The sequence below is a fragment of the Ixodes scapularis genome, unplaced genomic scaffold (assembly GCF_016920785.2).
Source record: "Ixodes scapularis isolate PalLabHiFi unplaced genomic scaffold, ASM1692078v2 PGA_scaffold10__122_contigs__length_95168666, whole genome shotgun sequence".
In the NCBI taxonomy this organism is placed as follows: domain Eukaryota; kingdom Metazoa; phylum Arthropoda; class Arachnida; order Ixodida; family Ixodidae; genus Ixodes; species Ixodes scapularis.
Window position 1 is genome coordinate 34,792,010 of NW_024609836.1, and position 21,514 is coordinate 34,813,523.

General features: G+C 46.4%; 1 protein-coding gene across 2 annotated transcripts; it reads left to right on the top strand.

Annotated features, from left to right (window-relative positions):
- Positions 1-11: 11 nt before the first annotated feature.
- LOC8030504 (CAAX prenyl protease 2) lies at positions 12-19,639 on the top strand. Of its 2 annotated transcripts, XM_029971470.4 has the most exons (9): positions 12-213; positions 1,442-1,547; positions 5,763-5,843; positions 8,167-8,227; positions 8,297-8,355; positions 12,207-12,315; positions 13,091-13,159; positions 13,239-13,301; positions 15,450-19,639. In XM_029971470.4, the coding sequence occupies exons 1-9, from the start codon at positions 98-100 to the stop codon at positions 15,647-15,649; spliced, it is 864 nt and encodes a 287-aa protein (XP_029827330.1). In that variant the 5' UTR covers positions 12-97; the 3' UTR covers positions 15,650-19,639. The 2 variants fall into 2 exon arrangements, with proteins under 2 accessions (XP_029827330.1, XP_029827329.1); XM_029971469.4 differs by having other exon boundaries at positions 15-213; positions 8,167-8,355.
- The last annotated feature ends 1,875 nt before the right edge of the window (positions 19,640-21,514 follow it).

Below are 21,514 nucleotides of genomic sequence, written 5' to 3' on the forward strand. Positions count from 1 at the left end.
AAGGGAGAGGAGGTAGGGAGACAACTCGAAACAAGTATGGCGGCGTCCTGTGCGCCTGGTTTGGTGATCGGTCAGCGGCGGCGACCAGCATGAGACGATGGCCCAGGCGGCCGATCTTTCTGGGGGCAGCTGCTGCAAGCCCATTCTGTGGGCCTTCATGCTGGCTCTCACCTACGTGGGCAGCCTCTACATCTGGAGGACCAAGGAACACAGGTACCGGATCTCTCTTCCCGGCTTCCCGTGCACCGCCCGCGGGAGAAAATGAATGAAAATTCCCATAAAAAGGCCTTTCGGTGACAAAGGACGCTGTGCGGCGGACCCGCATGCGTACCGTCGACGAATGTGCGGGGTACGCCACAAGCCCCCGCCGATCGCACTTGGGCGGCGGCGTTCCCAGCTGCGTTCAGAGGTCAAAAACCCGGATGACCTGGGTGTCGTGCGGAAAAGACCGCCTGCGATGTCCTGCGCCAGTTTCGCTATTTTCGACAATATATCCCGCAAAAATGAATCTTCTTACTGTGTGGCCAAGGCAGAATCGGGAGCGAATGAGGACACCACCTAGCAGCACATGCACGAATATACCTAAGACGCGTCCAAGCAAACTTGTTCTCCCTTCAAAATACCCAACAGAGCTGGGCCGAACACCGGCGTCATGAATACTACCATTGAGGGAGCCTAAGCAGGGTTACACGGTAGTGATAGCTTCAAAGAACCAGTTCAAAAGTCACGAATATGGCTCCATGTTGGTTAAAAGGAATGGTTACAACTAGAGTTATTTATCATCCATACTGCTGCGTGAATTCTCACAAATGAATGGTAGTCAACAATTTGCTCTGGTAGTGCTTGGTTTGCGTACTGTTTTTAGGAAAATTGAGAAAAGATCCATTCTGCAATGACATTCTTTGGATGTCCTGCGTTTTCCATGCTTCCATCGAGAAGCTCCAAAGGGGAAGGTAACTTATCACTCGAAGTTCTAGTTCACTTTTGTGGATGCACCCCGGTTCGAGTGTTGCAACTTGCCGCTCTTGCTTTCTCCAAGGTACAACTCGTTTTACAGTCTACAAAAGATCTAACGGATATCCCTGAAATCCAGGCCGTAATAGACCCTTTCGAAAGTTGGCGCCATCTAGTAGCGGCTGCACCAATTATCCGACTCCGTCGTCGTTTGGACCCATGCTCCGAGCACATGTTGGATACGGAAGCTGCGTCAGCGTTTTGCACAAATTCGGCTTGTATCGAGAACGAGTGCAACACCAGCATTCGGTGAGGTCTCACTTCCAGTCACATTGCTCGTGCCCAAGAAATGACAACCGTCAGTGTTGCTCGACCGAGTTTTGAAAAGAAAATTCCGTTGCCTTACGCTTCGTCTTGGCCGTGGCAGTCGGAGGTCTTGCGGTTACTCCGAACGTCCAATGCCGTGCCAACCTTTCCTTTGATGCAGGGACCACCCATCCACGATCAAGAAGAGATTCGTGAGCGTGTTTGCAATCATCTGCATCTCCCCGCTCTTCGTGGTATTCGGGGCAGACTTGGCCTACTTTAAAAAGGTCGGTACGCCTTTTTTTTTTCTCTTTATTTGTTTTGTGGACGTCACACACGGAGGGGCAGAGAAAAAGACAAGGTGCCTGACAGACGCCCCCCCCCCCCCCCCCTTTTTTTTTCGGTTTTACAGTGTGAAAATAAAGATATCACAAAGATAATTGCACTGCAGGTACACAGTAAAAAAGTCTGGTCCAGACATTTGCTTGATCGACCATGTTCAAGTGCAATGCAACTGCTTACAATGAGAGAATAACGCTGGTGCACTGACACCATCGATCAGACAGCCCTGGAACTGCATTTATCTAGATTAAAGGATTTTGCAGTATTTGCGATGTCGAATCTACGCACTCTCTGTAAGAAAGGGTTGCTTATAAAGTTATCAGAATTATTTTGAGTCTGCGGTAAAGGAATGACGCATAAGAAGTTATAAAAAACATTTAAGGTGATAGGAAGGGTTTCTCGGCTTCTTGATAGGTGGCAACAGTGTGTCAGTTTATTCTCCTGCTACATTGTACTATTAGCAGATAGTTGGGATAGGTTACAGGACTGATCAACCCTTTATTGACAAGATATATAAAAATTGCTTAAAACATTTATTTCTGAAGATATTAATGTTTAACAATATGAACCAAAAGAAAAGAGCTGAAAGACGAAAAAATCGTAAGGTAAAGTTGTAAGTTATAGCTTTGTTGTCTGTGGGCAACACCAGGCAAAAGTTCCAAGGTGGTTTCGTTGCATAACCTTTATGGATCACTATGAAATCTCAATAATATCTGCACCTACAGTATCCTCAAGTAAAACAGTCACCTATCGTAAAATATTAGTGGCAAGAGAAAATACACTTTTCAATATTTTTTGCCGTTCCGCCAGTCTCGGTTGTCGCGTATTTGCTCGCCAAACTTATTTTTTATTTTTCATCAACTATTTGCATATCCATTCACTAGATGGTGCTGTAGTTTTGGCCATCAAATCTATTGCCAGACTACTAGATTAAAGAAAAAAAATTAATACCACCAAACTTTTAAACAAAAAACAATTATGTGGTTTGTTGTCTGTAGGCAACGTTCGTCTTCGAAGGGTTGAAGGGGTCATGACACGCCAAAAATAAAATATGAGATAACAGTACTGCTAGGACCCATTGTATGTTCCTATAATCCTGCTAAATTTGTTTTGAAAATGGCGCGATAGTTACATGAATAAATCAATTTATATGCGGGTCCCTCGGAGGGGCGGATCCGGGCGGAGCTGGAGGCTGGCTATGTTGCCAGCCTCTTGCGTGGTGTCCCCTTGACGCACTCACAGACTTGGCTCTCTTTGCGTTTGAGCTTCAGCTTCCTCATTTACCTTCCACGTATCGAGAATGCGGTCCGTGACAATTACGGCATCGCTCGCCTTGTCAAAGTGTTCGGCATTGATCGCAGCAGCGATGAGAGTGATTGCTATCAAAAGGCGTCGGAAGCTGTTCATTTTGACTGCAGCCCGCTGGCGACCAGCTCCAGCGATGTCGAGTTACGGACAAACTCGCCGCGGTCACCGTCGTCCGGGAATATCTCGCAAGCGCATGCAGGGTGGAAGGTCACTGGGCCGGGGGCGAGAGCAAGAACAGCATTCGGGTTTCCGGGTTGCATGAGCGGTTTTGATCATACCGCGGTAGGGGAGGGCTTGGGCGACCATGGGGGCGCCTAGAATGAGAGAGCGTTCATGATCACGTGGTTTATGGACACCATGGTGTGACTAATTTGGGCAGTGTTGCCTGGTCACGAGATGAAAATGATAGAAATTTGTAAATTGAATATTGCAATTACCAGAGCTCTAAATATTGTGTAACTTGGTGTATATACTAAGTAGCCTATGAGCATTCCATTTCAAGAAGAATCTCTGTTTAATTTTTGTGTCATAACCCCTTTAAAGGGATACTACAACGAAATTTCGGCGCTCATTTTTTGGTCTATATGTGTTCAAAAAAGCAGTGTCACATGGAACATACCAATATCTTGTTAAAAAAGTCTCGAAAAGGAATTTTAAAACGAATTAAACGATTAGCAAAGAGCACCTGGTGGATGTTGCTAACGCCTCGTTTGTAATGCTCGTCTAGGAACCTTGACAGCTAGTGACGGAGGTTGTCTCGTCTCCAGCCACGACGAGAGAAGAGGGGAAGGAGGAACCCTCTTCTCGAGAATCCCTTTTGTGTGTTGCAGAAGTCGCTATTGTCCCCCTACAAGATTACAGAAGATTAACCCGTCACTCAAAATTCGTACAAAAGCAGCCACTTCGTTGGCTGGATCGACTAGGCCATCCTCTCGACGTCAGCCTCGCCGCAGCTTTGCTCGTCTTGAGACGACCTACGTCACGATTGCGTTGGATGTCACGTGCTCTAAGCTGGGCCTTCTCCGAGCGCTTGCCAGAGTGGGCCGTTTATAACGAAAAATACAGCCACCAGGATCAAAATACAAACGTGCGATTGTCATTTACGGATATTGGGGATCATATTCAACCTATTTTTGAACACGACGGGAATATTTCAAATTTCGTTGAAGTATCCCTTTAAGAGCTGTGGAGAGGAATGAGACTGTCTGGGCCTGAACTTCAATGGCGACAAGTCGGGAAGAATGATTTATAGATGATAAGCCCGCTAAAATTTAAAACGTTTTAATAGAACACGTAGAGAAGTATAAATATCTAGCAGTATGGCTGAATGAGAGAAAACAATACTTAAAAGAACCGGAAGAAATTATGCTAAGGAAAGGAAAAAGGAGTGCATCAATTATGAAGCATAGAGCACTAAGGAATTACAATAGATATGAAGTTGTTAAGGGACAATGGAAAGGAGTTATGTTGCCGGGGTTGTCTTTTGGCAAGGCGGTATTATGCAAGAAATCTGAGGTTGAGTCGAGCTGAGAGCCCTGGCAGAGGAGCGTGGGAATGCATTAAATGAAGGAGTGCAGGGAGACATGGGCTGGGCATCTTTTGAGGCTAGAGAGGCGATCAGTAAGTTGAAATTTGAACAAAAAGCCGGACTCAATTAAAGTTAAATACCAACAGTCAAGTGGTGGTGCAGAACAGACTACTTCTGTGAAAAAAAGATGTAAAAGAAGCCAAAAGAAAGATGTGGGAGGAAAGAATGCAGGGAAAATCAGCTTTAACTATGTATAGGAAACAAAAACAGAAAATAAGCAACATTTGTATGATCATTCTCTGGGGATCTCATTGTAATTTGAGGCTAGAACAAGAGTATTGAGGACTATGGCAGTTCGGACAAAATATGAGGGAATTGATACATGGTGTGCCGTATGCCAAGGGGAAGACGAGACAATAGAACATATGGTGTTGAGGTGCACAGGGCAAACCCCAGTGGCGGAGCACTGAGATTTGCAGATGAGAATGGAAGAATGGATGATAAGTGCAATTTAATGACAAAGAGGAGTTTGGAAGACTGGCGGAAATTATCCAGGGAAGATTGAATAACGTACACCTAACTAACGCAGCTGGGGACAGGCATGACTGAGAAAAATTGGGACTTCCTTCCACGTGGCTCCAGCCCAAAGTCTCAACCCTGTTTCCCAGTGGGCCTGGCACTGGGGTAATGCTGACTAGGTTTGACTGGAGGAAAATTGACTGCCTCTCCAGGAGAAAGGGGCAGGGGGTGATGTTTTCAGTTGTTGTGCCCGATCCCCCGAAGCTCATCCTGGTGATATTGCACACTGCCTGGTGATAGTTAGAAAAATTGCGAAGGAGAAGCAAATTGGCTTAGAAGGGCGAAGAAAGGAATCATACTTTTGGTTTTTAATTTCTAGGCTAGGTGGCGCAAGCTACTGCCCGTTATAAAGGGAACAGCCGTTAGCATCCATCCCATTATAAGTGGTTACAGCGTGTGCAATGCACTCGAACACAGTCAAACACAAATGTGTGAACTGGCCTTTACAGGTCAGACTTTATCTCGTTTAAAAACAAACAAAAAATAAGTGTAATACAACGCTAGCAACAACATGGAATAGAATTTTTATTCAGTAAAGAAGCATCAGAAAAGAGGTAGAGAAGCGACATATTTTTGAACGTCTTAAGTTAACAGAATTATTAAGGCACACACAAAAAGGACACTGTTTAGTACTATGTAAATGACGATAAAAATAAAGGAGACACACGAAGGTAAGTGACATGGAAAGGGGTCACAGTGGCCGGTATGAACAGAGTGCAGAAGCCTTGGCTGCCGTTCATTGCAGGGCATGACCATTCCGGCCCTGCTGGGATTGCGCCTGGAGGGTCTCGCGCAAGCCGTGCTCTTGCCCTTGGTCCTGACGATGGTGAGTCCATGCCTGTGCTCAATTGACGTACACTCCGCTCACCCCTAGGTTGACAGTGTGGTGTAAGCTATTCATTCATTGTACCAGTCTTGTATCTTTTGACACACAATCACACTCCCGTCCATACCCTTTGCACATAGAGGAGGGTCAGGTGACAAAAGGGAGGTGGATCATTGGTCCCAAAGCCATGTATAGGGAGAGTCTGGACAATGGAAGAAGCCGGGAAAAGCCGGTGTGGAGCGGCGAAAGCGGTGGCGCCGCATATTCCCCCCATGACGAACTTGCAAAGTAAGAATGCGCTGGGATGACCTTGAAGGATTGGCATAGCGTGGCGCAGGTATTTCGTTTGATTCTGGATGAGGCTGAAAGTACATGAATGTATAATTGTAAGAGATTGGTGGAAAAGGGGAGTTTCAAGGTGCTGAGTGCGTTTACTGAGCCAGAAAAGGTGGCATGAACGAGAATAATTTCCTCAAACATGAGGCGACACTGCGAATCTGGGGTGCGCGTTCGGGGTTTGGATTAAAACTCCCATGCAGCCGAATCCACAGTTTTTACTGCAAATTCTGTCGTGGCCGTGGTCACGAGTGCAGTCAGAAGAAAGTTTGAGTGCGTTCTGAATGTTGCCGTGATGACGTCACGTGCGTTGCCCTTTCAGTTACGAAGAGCCACAAATTTGAACTCTAGCGGGCTGAAGTGAAATGCCGTAAAATACCGGGCAAGCGCCCACTCAAACTTTGGACATAATCACGAAAAAATGGGGGATGAGCGCTTGTCCGGTCATCAATTTTAAATATAAATGTACTGTGTGTTTTGTCTCAGATTTTACAAATTTGGTAATGGGCGCTTAATGTGGAATGGGTGGATGGGCGGTATTCTCCGGTACTTGAATAAATCCTTACCTAGAAATTGTGATTGAAGGGTATTTGTTAAGCTCATACCTCCGCTAGGGGAATATTTGAGGCTAGTGGTTGGTCACAAGAGCTGTCGATCATCGTGCCCAAGGTCATTGAAACACTTTCAGCCAGTGACGTGCCCTTATTTTTGCCCTGTTCTTACCTTTTAATGACCGAACTCTCCACATATGTGGCTCTGATTGGTCCAGCACACACACAGCTCCCACCACAACGTTAGCTTAAAGGGATGCTGAACCGACATTTTGATTCCACAAAACACGCAGCAAAAGCATGCAACGGAATGCTACAAACACCAAAACATCACTCATACAGCGATATCTCAAACGGATGACCATATTTTTCAAGAAAAGGAGGCGCATTTGGCAGAGATGTTCACGTCACGTTTCTCCGAGAAGGAGAGAGAATGGCCCCGCGTCTTCTCCGCCTCGCCGCCTTGAGGAAGCGAAGCGAAGAGAGGAGGAAACTAGGTATCTTGACGGTCACGCGCCTCGTTGGCCTGGTTCAATCTTGACCTCTTTTTCCACAAATAGGGCCATCCGTTCGAGATGTCGTCCTAGGAGTAGTGTTGTAGGGATTGTAGCGTCCTGCCTACATCTCCTGCATTGTTTTTTCTGAAATACAAATTTCGGTTCACCATCCCTTTAAGGGAGAATAGAGTATAAAGTATTTGCACAAATTTTCTCAGAGTACAGGTAGAAATGTAGTAGAAATGACGCAAGCCTGCCGCAGTTCGAGACGGACAGAGTATGACTTTTTGTAAGTTTCAAGCCAAAGTCCCACGAACGTCTGACAGAAGTTTAACTATAATTGCTCACGTACAGGAATAGGTAACGAGCTCGCACCCCCTGATAGAAAAGGATGCAGAATTTTTAAAAAACTGGCTACATTATTTAAAAAATTATATGTTGGCTTTCATGTTGCGTAAGCACAGTTAATTGTTTTCAAGATATAAAACTGGCTACTGTCTAATTAACTTTTTCACGTAATTTGAAGTATCTCTCAAAGAAGTGATACATGCTGTGCTACCTAGAGGTAACTAGGAACGGATAAAACTACAAGGTGGAAAGGGGGCTGCAGGGCTACTCCTACGTGTGTACCCTTGTAGCCCCTCTCTCCACTCGGCAGTTTTATCAATTCCTAGTTGCCTCTCTAGGTTGCGCAGCGTGTATCGTAGGCCACGCCGTTCGCATTTCATTCTTACCCGGTGGTAACATACCCTGCTATTGATAATCATGTTGGTTTTTACATGCAATCTATGAAAACTTTTTAGTGTTATCGGATATTTGGAAGTAGTCCATGAAAACTGTTCGCTGATAGACATTTAGGCCACACGGCCCGTCCAGAGTTCCGACGGTCGGCGTCGCCCGTGCATGCGGTCTTGGCCATTTTCTTTTGTCGTCGTGCAGGTCCTCTTTACCGGGCCGCTAGTCCTACACTACTTCGACGGCATCTGGAGTCTGTACATAGGCAAGTCCTCGCCCTCCGCGGTCTGCAAACCGTCGGCGTGTCCGAGCTGCCACGACCCTTGTCTTGCAGAGCCACGCTACTGGTACTCCAATCTTAAGAACCTCATCTGGCTAAGGAACCACATTGTGGTAAGCTGAGCTCAGTCTGTTTTGTGCTCTAAGAGCAGGTGTCTGTGTGCACGCACGACCACGTGAAAGTTTCGCCTAGCTACACTCGCAGCCACGCCGGGTGTGGCGAGTCTTGCATCTCATTATCGCACTGTAGCCAGTAAGATTGCCGCATTGGCTGATGAGAGCACCGAGAACTGTAGGATTTCCCTCGCCGCTGCCCGCCTCGGAGAACAACACGACGCGCCGGTTTGCCAACGCGTAGTTGTTGATTCGCCGTTATCGCCGAGTGGCGTGGCCTAAAAGCCCCTGCACCGGCTTTTTATCGGACAAAATAAGCTGTTGCCTTTCAAGCTGTCAGTTCTTGTAGCTTGCCGCAGTCTCCAGCCCATTAGTTGTACATCGATAGGACTGGCGGTTGTTTGCGATGCCTTCAACTCAGACGAGTCTGACGAAAAAAAATGTTGTAATTACAAGCCACGTTTGTACAATAAACTCACTTTAATTTGACCTCGGTCAATTTGATTCCTCATTAAATTTGATTGTGTTCAAAGGGCCTGGCGGGCACCAATACATTTTTACGGAGGAAGAAATTCAATAGTTTGAACGCACCGTTTAATTTGACTTAATCGGAAACATGGGGACATGCGCCGCATTAGGTGAAGCTGGCGCACGACGAGCATCGCATGACTGAAGATTGCTCGTTTACTTTCATCAGGCGCCGCTAGTGTCGAGCTTTCTTTTTTCCTCTTTTGCGAGGGTTTTTCTCTCTTTTTTTAGCTTGGGGTGCAATTTCTCGGGGTTGTTGCGCAATAGTCCATTTTCGTCAACGGTGGTAAGGAGTGTTTAACTGGCTGAGCTCGGTTTTGCTCTGTTTTGCATGGAAATGTCATCAATCTTTGCAAGCACACTTGTGGACATTGTACAGGAAGTGCAAAGGAAATGCAAGAGAGTGTAGGAGCAGAGTCTGTGCGTTTTCGACTGAGCCAGCCACGGGCTGCAGTTCTGCCACATGCTCGAGCTAGAGCGTCTCGCAGCGCCAACTGTGTATGGTATTGCATGGAAGTTACGCCTCGCTCTCCATCGGTACCAAGACAGCCGTTCTTCAAGATGGCGCTTAAGAAAGGAGGTCACCAAAAACGCAGATGCATAGCCTCTGCGAGTGCCGATGTGCGTGTCCCTGAAACGGAGCTGTATTTTTTCCGAACACTGGTTTGCTCCCTAGGACCCTGGATGGTGTCTTGTTTAAAGACTCGTGGACATTGGCGTCGAAATCTGCGGAGCACCACAGACTACAACATTGTGGTCAATGTGATTGGCCGTGGGATGGACAAATGAGACGGAAGGGAGGAGGAGGCTGTTGAAAGCATTTTAACCGAGTGGATGAGTGCGGTTGAAAGTGCATCTAAGTGTGGCAACGCCCTCTGGAGCAGGCTGTTCGACGTGTGTTTCAGGCGTAAGTGGCAAGAAAGCGTCACTAACTGCTTCCGATTAAAGTGAGTCTGGCTCGAGCCCTTTTCCCGCCGTTTATTTTAATTGAATTTTTGGATAATTCACACTAATTTTTTCCGTATTCACTTGCACAATGAACGCACTCGCGTAATGAACGCACCCCCCAAGTCGGCTCTCACAATTTCGATTTTTTTTTTCACTCGCGTAATAAACGCACCCCACCTCGGATGTCAAAATTTTGACCCCCTCCCCCCACGCGCGCGAAATGAACGCACTTTTCTATCCCGGTGCTGCAAGGTCGCGAACGCATGGGCAGCGTGGGCGAACAAAACGCCTTGCAAAAGGCGTAAAAAAAATTCGAAAAGGTCCAACGGAAGCAAGAAAAAAGAACATGGAGAGGACTTTTTTTTTTGCACAGCGCAGTCTGGACTTCGGTTTTGCGCGCCGCCCCGCGCAAGGAGGTAAGAAAGAGAAGTGCTCTAAGCGAACAAAACAGCTTGCGAAAGGCGGCAAAAAAAAAAAAAAAAAAGCAACAACATGGAACTGAAAAAAAACAAAGACAAAGAGTTTTTTTCTTTTTTTTTTTTGCACAGCGCAGTTTGGTTACGGGGGGCCGCGCGCAAGGAGGTAAGAAAGAGGAGCCGAGAAGCCCTCTAAGCAAACAAAACAGCTTGCAAACAGCATCAAAAAAAAAAAAAAAAAAAAAAACTCCACGGAATTGAGAAAAAGAAGAGCTTTTTTTTCTTATTTTCTTTTTGCACAGCGCAGTTTGGTTACGGGGGTTGGGAGGGGGGGGGGGGGTCTTGCGTGGCGCGCCGCGCGCAAGGAGATAGGAAAGATAAACGGAGAGCCCTCGCCTAAGCAAACAAAACAGCTTGGGAAAGGCAGCAAAAAAATAAAATAAAAACCCAAAACACTAAAAAAAAAAAGTTTTTTTTTTTTTTTTTTTTTTTTTTTTACAGCTTAGTTTGGTTACGGGGTCGGGCGCCGCGCGCAAAGAGATAAGAAGTTACTTCGATTTTTCAGGATAAAAGGTCCCTTCATTATGCTCATTATGCAAGTAAATACTGAAGCAAAAATTTTACTTCGCGTAATGAACGCCCCCCTAACTTAGCATCGATTTTTTGGGAAAAAAAGTGCGTTCATTCTGCGAGTAAATACGGTATATGTCCTGTCGGAGTCCAATTAACGGAAGTCGAAAGGTAATGGGAATTTCTGGTGGTATAGATTAGCAGCACCGCCTGTGGGGCAGCACGTAATAGCTTTTGTATTGGAGTTCAGTTTGCCATTGAGGGCTGGCTTGTACAGAACTGTATTTCTGCATTGTTGGGCTTGTCGTCATAATGAAGCCTGTGGCGGCTACTCGGCAAGTGTTTAATGGGCGGTTCAATCGATACAATGCCCCGTCTTGCCTCGCTATTGTTGTGCAGGAATTACAGTTTCGAGTAGAAGCTTCTGTTGCCGATGCAGGACTCCTGGCTCAATGAAGGTCTGTTTGTCGGAGAAAGACAAAGTTCAGGCATTAATTGCAGTTAAGGTGGTGCTACCCTTTGTAGTACCCAAAGTGAATGGCACAAAATCATGAGAAAGATGCAAATAAATAGTGAGAAACAAAATGCTGCTGTAGTACAGGTCAAAGCCAAGAGCTCAAACCGAGAGGCACTCATTAATGCGCTCCAAACCAAGAGCAAAATTTTCCGACGTCACCATTCCAAGGCAGATGCATAGACATTTGGGCACCCTACTTTATGTGGTAATATAGACTTTAATATGGACTGGAACAAGCAAGGTTGATAGCAATGCCTCATTGGGACCACATATTTGAATCAATAGTTGAGTTGCAGACTCTGTCGTGCTCTACTTGGCATCGGCTCTTTTGCCTGTAACGGCAATATTGTAACAAGCAAGAACCAAAGCAGTTCATCTTGTTCCCACTCATATTTTGGGCCACTTTACATCAGATGTACGCAGGCTTTCTCTTGAGTCGGGAGGAACCCAGCACTTTTATTTGATGATATCCGGTTTCCGATCTCTCTTCTTTCACTATTGATTTCATCTGGCGAGTATTTAACCACACATTGTTAGGAAGAAAGAAAAAATGAATCTCGCACTGGAGACGCTTGCACTCTTCGCAGGCCTCTGTAATGGCTTGCTGGAATGTGTTGCCACCACTGCAGAGATCTGAAAGAAGAGCAAGTGCGGCTGCAAGCTGGTGAAAGCTAGACGTGACTGAACCGGAGAAGGATGAGCAAGACGCATGAAAGAGGGACAACTCGCACCGCCTCCATCTTTCTTTCTATGGGTCTCCTCTTTTGGCTTCCTTGTCTCATGTTCACCCATGTCACAGCAGAGATCCTGCCCTCCGAGCAGCAGTCCAGCATTCCGGGAGGAATTCCGACGACAGTCTTTTTCGCGCGCAGGCTCCCTTGTCGGAGGAGTTCACGTTCCGTGCCTGCATGCTGCCTCTGCTGGTGCCTTGCCTGGGCCAGCGGGCGGCCATCTTGATCTGCCCCCTCTTCTTCGGCGTGGGTAAGTTCGGTGGAGTGACTTCCTCCCCTGCACAACATTTTGGTGGGCGACCTTAGAGCCGCCAGATACGCTACACTTTAGAGTAACAACAGCTCGGCCATCTTGTCCCTTAAAATTATCGTTGCCAGTCGTCTCTAGCTTTGTCTGTAATTGCGGAAAATGCCTTTCCGTCCTCCAAAATCATTAAAACCGGGGTGGGGGGTAAAGATGGGAGTAGAATGAGGCAAATCGTAGGTGCCGACATCGCTTGTCCCAAAGAAAGAATGAGAAGGAGAGGGACAGACGAATGGACGAAGAGAGCGGTCTGACTTATTCATTTTGCCGCAATGAGTTAAAGTTGTTCGGAGTGTTTGTCGGCTTGATTTATTTTTATACAACATGCCCAACCCCGGCGTTTTCAGGCAAAATAGAGCTCGAAAAACACTGAGCACAAACTTTGCCAGGGATGTTTTCTCGCTGCTTTGCATACATCAAAGCATCGCCAGCAACACGGTTCCTTCGGGACCGCCGACGTGTACGTCTATGCCCCACTGTTGCAAAGCGGCTGAAGTGCATGGGCAGACTATTATATTACTAACTATATAGTTAGAACGGACGATACTGCCTCACTTCCTGACGCTATATTTGAAGGTCACATTTTCTAATGTAACCATCGCCGATTTCGCCCGTTCTGCACTGCATGACAAAATGGTGGCGCTCACGAGGCAGTCGGGGAATGGATTGCTTGCACCCAGGCATATTTTGTGGCTCTGCGCGACCTTTTTGTTCGTTGCAGCCCATTTCCACCACCTGACTGAGAAGCTTGCCAGGACGTCCAGCGTCAAGTTAGCTGTGATGCGATCGGGTGTGTGGCATACTTTGATCTTGTTTTCAGAGCTCCCATAAAACTAATTTTAAAGGCTTTCTTTTCTTCTTTGACACAGTGTTCCAGTTTGGGTACACAACCATCTTTGGTGCCTACTCTGTCTACCTGTTTCTCAGGACAGGTAATTGTTTTTTTTTAGATATAAAATGTGGTTTGCTCGGAACATGCAGTACACATACTCGATGGTAAGTCAAGTAGTCGTTGTGCAAACTTTCAATTATTCAAGCGAATATTGTTATATATTCGGTTAAAAATTTTAATCAAATAGGACAATTTGGCAATTGCGGGCACACACATAGAAAGTTTCATCGCTTTGCACCGGCTTCTTCGAGAAGTAGCAACGTGGAGGAACACTTCAGTTCGCGCGGTGGGCTCGGGAGTTTGCTGAGGTGGGCGCTTGATATGTCCTTCGTTTATACAGTGTAGACCGCATATAACGTATGTCGCGGGAGTCGCGAAAATCCGCACTATAAGCGGTATTGCATTATAACCAAAACATCAATTTTTCAGGCCAAAATACATGCCATGAGACAACTTACCTTTGTAAAAGAATTTATTTTATGTTAGATGAAAAATAAAGCTTAGTTTGAGGAAAGTCTTTATTTCACCAGACTAGTACAGTTCTGTCTCAAGTGTGTCACATATTTTGAAAGAAATTAGCGGCATTTTGCCTGGCGCAGCCTTTTAACGGCGTCGCGGGTTGCAAATGGACGTTGTGAGCGTTCAGGATTGCTAACCCTAATCACTTTTCTCCGGAGATGAAAACGCGTGAAAATTCGCATCCTTCGTACGGTACGCGCCAGTAATACCTTGAACTTGAGCACACGCATGAAATGCGCCAAATAAGAAATCCGGGCGATGTTCGAGGACACAAATGCTTAGAAATCACCACTGTAGTCGAAGTAAACAAACACGACGACACGGGCGTTTCTGCCGTCTTGAGAGCGCCGCCACGACATCGCCGCACGAGTAGGTGGATCTTCCCTTCTAGTACGTGCTGGGTTATCATAGCGACACACAACGAAAATTCACAGTCAAGGATAGTGCTTTTACGCAGAACGATGAGATGAACGCCGTCTACGACGACGATCACAACCGACGCCATGTTTGCGGATAGAAGCAGCCGGCCCGCGACCAGCATGCAACGCGCGCGAACACTTCTCCTCGATCTGCGATTGGTCTGTCGGTGCGGTTGTTTGTTTCTTTGTTTCAAACGCAGTGGAGGGACGCACGCACGTGAATGACACGTGCGTGCGTCCCTCTGTCGCTACGGCAACTGAAGCCTCTCTCTTCGCTTCTCCCCACTTCTTCGAGCAACATCCTCGCCCCGCGCCGTCAGCGCCGTTATCTAGTGTTGCACAGGGAAGCGTGCCCGCTGCTCCGGTTGTTGGCGCGGTCGGCGGGCTGTGCCAAAAACCGCACTATAGCCGGTATTTCCCTTTGCGCGCCTGCATTTTAAGCGGTATGTAAATACATGGAGTTCTATAGGAGGCGAACCGGTGGTTTGAATAAACCGCGTTATACCCGGTCCTGCACTATAAGCGGTTACGTTGTAAGTGGTCTATACTGTATTTAGAACGTTTCAGAAGTAAGGGTTTAGCGCTTGTTGCAACATAGATGCCATGCTCTGTGTTTTATAATATTTAATTCTATTTATTTTATATGCAGAGTATGCAATGGAGGTACGAACACGAGGAAAGAATTGCAATAATGCAGCTTGACAGGACCCTTGCCCCCTACATTCGGCAACTTGACAGGCGGGAAGTAACAAAAACCTTTCAATGGGAATCAGTATGTTAATAAGGAGTTTAAGTAGATTGTTCCGATAACTTTGATACTCCGCTGATGCCTCTGCACATGCATTGTGTCGTTATCGGTGGTGTAGAAACAATGTACTAAAACTCTATAAACGAGAAATGATACACAATTTGAGGGAAAGCAATTGCTACAACAGTTTTCTGTCTGCAAGCTCAATGTGAACACCTTGTTTATCCGATAAAGTTCAGTAGTGTAGGTAGCACGTATGGACTGAAGCATCTGTCGCCTGCTGTAGTTTTGTTCTAGGACGTGGCACTCTCCAGGTCCTGGCACTGCGCACTTCATATGCAGTAGTGTTTCTAGTTAGGTCAGCAGTTCGTTGTAGCGAATGATTTGGTTGCGACAAATGTGTAATGATTTGTTTGTTCACGATAAGGTTTTGCATAGATTGCATGGTCACCTGGACCTCCAGTTTCTGGGCGCTGACACCCGGCGTTATTTTTCGTTGCAGGACACTTTGTGGCTCCGTTCGTGGCTCACGCCTTCTGCAACCACATGGGGTTCCCCGACATGTCGGAGGTGTTCGGCTACAAGCAGCCCCGTCTGTCCCTGTTACTCCTGGCGTTCCTCGGTGGCCTGGTGGCGTGGGCCTCCTTGCTGGAGCCACTCACCCAACCGGACATCTACCATAATAGCCTGTACGCCTCGTGACAGCACCATTCACGACGTTGAAGGGCAGTCAGCAGTGAGATCAAATATGGCGCCTCTCCTTGTCAGCGGCTCTCCCTAGCTGCTGAAGTCTCGCTCCAGAATTAGGCCTCGGTTGAAGCGACGATTGCGGCCCACCTGACGGTTTCTTGAGAGAGAGCTTCTTCATAATGTTGCCCAGTTGTGAATGCATCACGTCTGTGTGCCTGGGGCAACCTTGGGGGTTCCTTCGAAATTGCTGTGGCCTATGGGAACTTGTTCTATGTGATTGTTGTCTTGCGGGCTGTGGTTGCTCGAGTAATAGAATCTTGATGTTGCAGCTTGTTTGTTTATAGTTCTGTCTGGGTTTCGAGGCCTCATTGAAAAACACCGTACGCATCCCTACAGCACATATCCTGTAATACCATTTGAAAGAACCATATGATATATATGCATTTTCCTCAGTGAAGAACACACGGGCCATGGTGACCTAACATACCCTGTCAGATGGCATATAAATGACTTTATTTTTTTCTGCCTGTTTTTCATCATCTTCAAATTATCAATATTTTATTGAAAAGAAATGGGACACACAGCCCCTACAAATTTTTTTTTGTGTGTTTTACGTGTATAAAGTAAGGGCAATCTTATAAAATCACATAAAACTGCGAGGTCTGGTGGCAAAACTGTTTCATTTAAAGACTTTTCTTCATATGGGCACTTCGTAGGGTATTATGGGAGGCAGGTCGTACGGGTGCATATGGTTTTCTCGGTAGGTGGGCCCGGCTAGAGAGTAGCTCAGCGTGAAGTTGGTAATCCCAATAATGCCACCAAGGAAAGCTGCAAGAGGGGTAAAGTATAGAAAACTGGAATAAACCTGCAGTTTTGACAAGTGGAGCTCACTAAGTGCTTGGAGAGGCAGTAGGACAGGATTAAGGGTAAAGGGAGGAATGGGAGAGTCTTAGCAGAGCTCTAGCACAGGCTACCATGGGCACGGTAGTGCTCAGGGCGCACGCTTGAGGGCATGCCGTGAAATTGCAGTGTGATCCCCCGGTAGCAATGCCGCTTGGGTGGGATAGTGCTATGCCGAAACCCCACAGTCATCTCGGTAATGGAGACCCCCTTAGTATGGATACCCCACTATGTGGAAAACATATTCGGGGACAAAATGGGTAAATACGTGCACTGTTGTCTTGCTATTATGAGCAACTTGCATTATGAATGCTGTGGGGGGGGGGGGGGGGGGGGAGGGAAGGGGGGTAGTAATGGAGGTGTAAATATTAACGAGACATCCCTGTATTGACTCGAACGACCCCAGCACATGGGCCCATGGCCATCTCCCGCTGGTCGAGTGGTTACTTGGGCTGGAGCTCTGGATTTGGAGAAATGAATGAACATTAAGGCTAGTTCAGACATTTGTGATCGACTGTGACATTTGTCATTTGTGACACTTGTGATCAACTGTGAGGCTAGAGCTCTGGGTTCGAAGAAATGAAGGAACGTTGAGGCTAGTTCAGACATCTGTGATCGACTGCGACATTTGTCATTTGTGGCACTTGTGATCAACCGTGTTATGACTCTTTGCGTTCCAATACGACACCCTGCATGAACCTGCATCGTCGTAGCAACCATCTGGTCGTAAGCAGTCACGACAGGTCATAACTCGGTCGGTCAAGCTCTAGCACAAATCTCTGAACCAGCCTATGGGGTGCGGGAAGAAACACCACTATGGCTGCGTCGTTGATACTTGTCATCTAATTCACCTTAAGGCATCCGCAAGAAAGCGTGACAGCACATCTGTGATTCAGATAGACCATACCGGATCCTTGCACGGAAGAATGGAGTTGAACCACGCAGGGGAATTTAAACGATATACACTAGTAGGACAGTTGCAGAATGTTTATCGGATGTCCCTCTGGTGTATGTGGCCAACTGTATAGCTCTTCTAAAACCGCAAGCTTCGCGTTGTGAACACACAAACCTTGTAAGAGGTGTTAATTTTGTCAGTTAATTTCGTGTGGTTCTTCTGTATTGCCGCAGAAAGACTAGCTTTAAAGGACATATGCAAAGGTAAAATTCTTTCTTAAACAGCCTGCATGGAAAAAGGTAGTCATAAAATGAATTTACAACGTAAGAAAAAATATTTTAGAGTATGTTTATGGTACGAAACAAATCTGTAGCGGGAGTCCTCAGAAAAGTGGCTGCTAGCAGTCACGTGACTGTGCACTTGCGCTTTTTTGAGAGCTTCCTATGGGCTCTAAAGTTTACTTAATAATCTTCAGTTGTTTTTTTTGTGCACTTATAACAAAGACTAATAACTAACTTTTAGAGCTCATAAGAAGCTCCCGAAAGAGCGGAAGCACCGCTGACTAGTGGCTGGTCACATGACTGCTAGTCGCCACTTCTCAGCAAGCTCCCACGGGCACCAACTACAAATTCCTTTTTTTCTTTTCGTTGTAAATTTATTTTATGGCATTCTTTTTCCATCCAGACTTTAAAAAAAATTTTGCGTCGGGAGTTTTCTGACATTTTCAATATTTATTTGGTAGTGACTTCCTACGAGAGGAATTGGCGCACTCTTCATAGATGATTTTTTTTAGTTTGCAGTTCAAAGTCGTGGACGAGAAATTTGGGCTTAAACTGCACTCGTGCTCTTGTGGCACGAGACATAAACACCTTACCCATGCTTGGCGCTTCAACTGCTGCACAATGTGTCCCCAAAAAAGGTTTATGGTCTTTTTTTTTTCCACCGCAACAATAAACTATGGATCACCCGAAGCTCAGTCTCCGCCCAAACGTAGCGATAGCAGCCCGAACAAGATGCCAAGGTTTCATAGCTGGCCATTATCCAATTAAAAAATTGTAAATCCATTTTCGGAAATTTTTGATAAGAGATGAATGAAGTAAGCTGCCCATTTTTCCAGTGGAAGATTAAGAAAATCACTCGTAACTTTTGAATAAGGTAACAACAAGCCCATAACTATTGGGCATAGTCTCGTCCGGACCAGTGCCACCTTTGGGAGGAGAATGGGCGTCGGGTGGGGGTATCGGTGGCCGACCGTGCACCATAACTCGGAGCGCGTATAGCGAAAGATCGCGCTGCAGAACTCGGGGATCCTGGCTTCAATCCTCAGCCCTTTACGTTTCAATCTGCATGAGAATCGCACTGGCGTGCGGTCGTGCATCACTACTGCGTGGTGCGCATCAACGACCCCAGGCTAGGAGCAGCGGCATTGGAGAGTTTTAGTGGATCATTCTGATGGCTCCGATAACAAAACCCGATACTCCCCCACCGCCTTTGTGCGTGTATCGTATCGTTATCGGAGGTATCGGAACGATCTGCTGAAACTTTCTACTGCAACGACTAAATTTCTCAACTTACAGCGCATGCCAGTGTGGCCGTACGTACCTCAAAGGCAGACCAACCTTACGCCGTCTAACCATAAATGTCAAATGTGGTTTAGGTTTGCGGACACTGGGCAATGCATAATTTCTTTTTGCGGTGAAAAAAATGTTTTTTTTTTCTTTTTGGGAACATTTCTGTGATCTTGAACGAGTGGACTCAAAACGTGGTCTGTTGGCGTTATTTGAGTTCCGAGCATTCATCTAAACCAGAAGCCACGTTGCCTTTTAACACCTTTGCTCGTGAGTGCGTGCAATTATTTATTTGTGCGGAGCAGAGTCATGGTTGTGCGATGCGGTAACTTTTTTTTTTTTTTTTTTTTGTGTGTCGGACCCCGCCGCTTTGTTGGGGAAGATGTGCCATGGACGAACTCTGAGAAACTAAGGAATAGAGCCGTGCCATTGTGCACCCAGGTCAAACTCCCTGTTTTCCCCTGCTTAGAAGTTTGTCTTCTCTTGGCATACTAGTTCTTTTTCAATGTCCAAGAACCCATACTCGATATTTTCACACCTGTATATGCCCAAAATACCCCTTTCTTTTTTTTTTTCTTTTTTATTTCACCCAAAACTTTACGTGTTCAGAGCGCATGAATAAATATTTATTTGCCGAGTCATTTGTTGTCTTCAGTGTTGGAGTGCAATACTTACTCCGCAGGTCAGATTTTGAGTTAGGAACGAAACCTAAACTAACTCCTAGTTTTGTTTTAAAAAGTTTCGCTCCTCATTGAAAATGTCTCGCCGGAGTAGTCCTGACTTAACTAGAAGAGAAAAAATAGGCGGCAGCCTTTATCTCCAAAGTCTTATAATGCAGGAAATGCAGTATTTAGGTGCGAATTTTTCAGTTGTGTTGGAGACATTACTCTTGTTATGGAAGTGAAAAACATATTTTTATAAATTTGGGGGATACTGAACTAGCGTTTCGAATCATGTTGTTTAACAGCTGAGACTGTGGTGCAGGAAAGGAAAAATGTTTATTAGAAGGAACAGACACATAAGGGAATGTCTCAAACTCGTGTGTTAAACGACATGATTAGCTACCACCAGCTCACCTGTGCACTTAGTCTTTTTATGAATTGGTGTGTCATGTGACCAGAGAGGGGGGAGGGGTAGAAGGGGGGGCACCATAGGAGGGGGGAGGAGGGGAAGGAAGGGAAAGAGGGCAATGTAGGAGAGATGGGCAGAGGGAATTGATGTGTCACGTGACATATATTTCTCCGCTACCTTTGGCGAGGAAGCTGAGTTGGTGTGGTCACTTGACCAAGGAGGGGAAAGGAGGGAGGGCAACATAGGAGAATGGGGTCGGGGTGAAGAGAGAGGTGGAGGGGAAGGTAGCAGAGAGGGAGGGAACTGGAGAGAGTTGGGGAAAATAGGGGAGATAAACGGGGCACGAGGGAAGGTAGGCACATTGGGGGACACCATATGAGAGGATGGGATAGACACCTTTCAACGTCTCGCAACAGTGAAAAAAAAAAAAAAAAGCTAAATCTGGCTGTGTACACTGGGCAGTGGACGCCATCTTGAAGGGTGCTCTTGGCTTGTTTATGTCGCCCCAGTTCGGCTTTAGCGGTGTTGCGGAAAGGTCGTGGGTGAAATACAACTGTATTTCTTTATCACGCCCCGAGAAATTTGTTTCTTTTTTTTGGGGGGGGGGCCGAGAATAAAAACAAGTGACTGAGTGGTACCATGAATTTATTAAATGGCAACTCCGGTCAATTATTTTGAATTTGGGACTCCGACTGCTTTCAGCTAAAGCAGTGTCCCCGAATTACGAGGTACATTTTTTTTCTCTCAATATTGTGTGTCCGAAACTATCTGCTAGAGGGATGGCAACACTGATCATCAGTCGTACGGCCGTGACGTGATGTCAACGGGGTGCTGCGGTACGTGGTACAACCGATTAGCATGGTTACGGAACTGCTCATAGACGCTGTTTGCACAAGCAGCACCCCCCTCACTCACCACGGCTCGCCTCCCATCGTTCGACGAGCCGGATGGCTGCTATGGTAACTGCAGTGTGTTCTATGGAATCTGTGGATTACATATGTTTCGAAGCACAGCGTCTAGATGGTGCTCGACCATACTCTATGGCAGAGCCGTATATTGGGAGAGTTCGGCCAGGTTATGATCTCACTGCTTCCAAGTGAGCCAATCGCCCTGCGGGACAGAGTGAGAGGCGTGAGCGCATGCGCGTGAACTTCCGGCTGCTCCCAGCTGAGCGGGGAGGGCCGCCATTTTTATTAATTTGCCCGGTATAATGCATGGGATCGGCATCCGAATTTCGGTTATTTCCTTCTATATCGCTGGCTGTGGCAAGAAAATGATATAGTGTTATTCCTCAGTGGGTTAAGAAGCTAACAAAGGAAGTTTTCTCGACGTTTGACCACACACTTTGATTCGGGCAAAAAATAAGTCTGCCCGTAGCAGACGACGTGTAGCCTCAACAATGCTCTGTGCCGAAAGCGTGTTGCGTCAAAATGGCGGTCGTTT

Coding starts and splice junctions, on each gene's coding strand:
- LOC8030504 (XM_029971469.4), top strand. CDS start 98: ATGGCCCAGGCGGCCGATCTTTCTGGGGGCAGCTGCTGCAAGCCCATT. Junction 1,548..5,762: donor ACTTGGCCTACTTTAAAAAG/GTCGGTACGCCT, acceptor CGTTCATTGCAG/GGCATGACCATTCCGGCCCT. Junction 8,356..12,206: donor GGCTAAGGAACCACATTGTG/GTAAGCTGAGCT, acceptor TTTCGCGCGCAG/GCTCCCTTGTCGGAGGAGTT.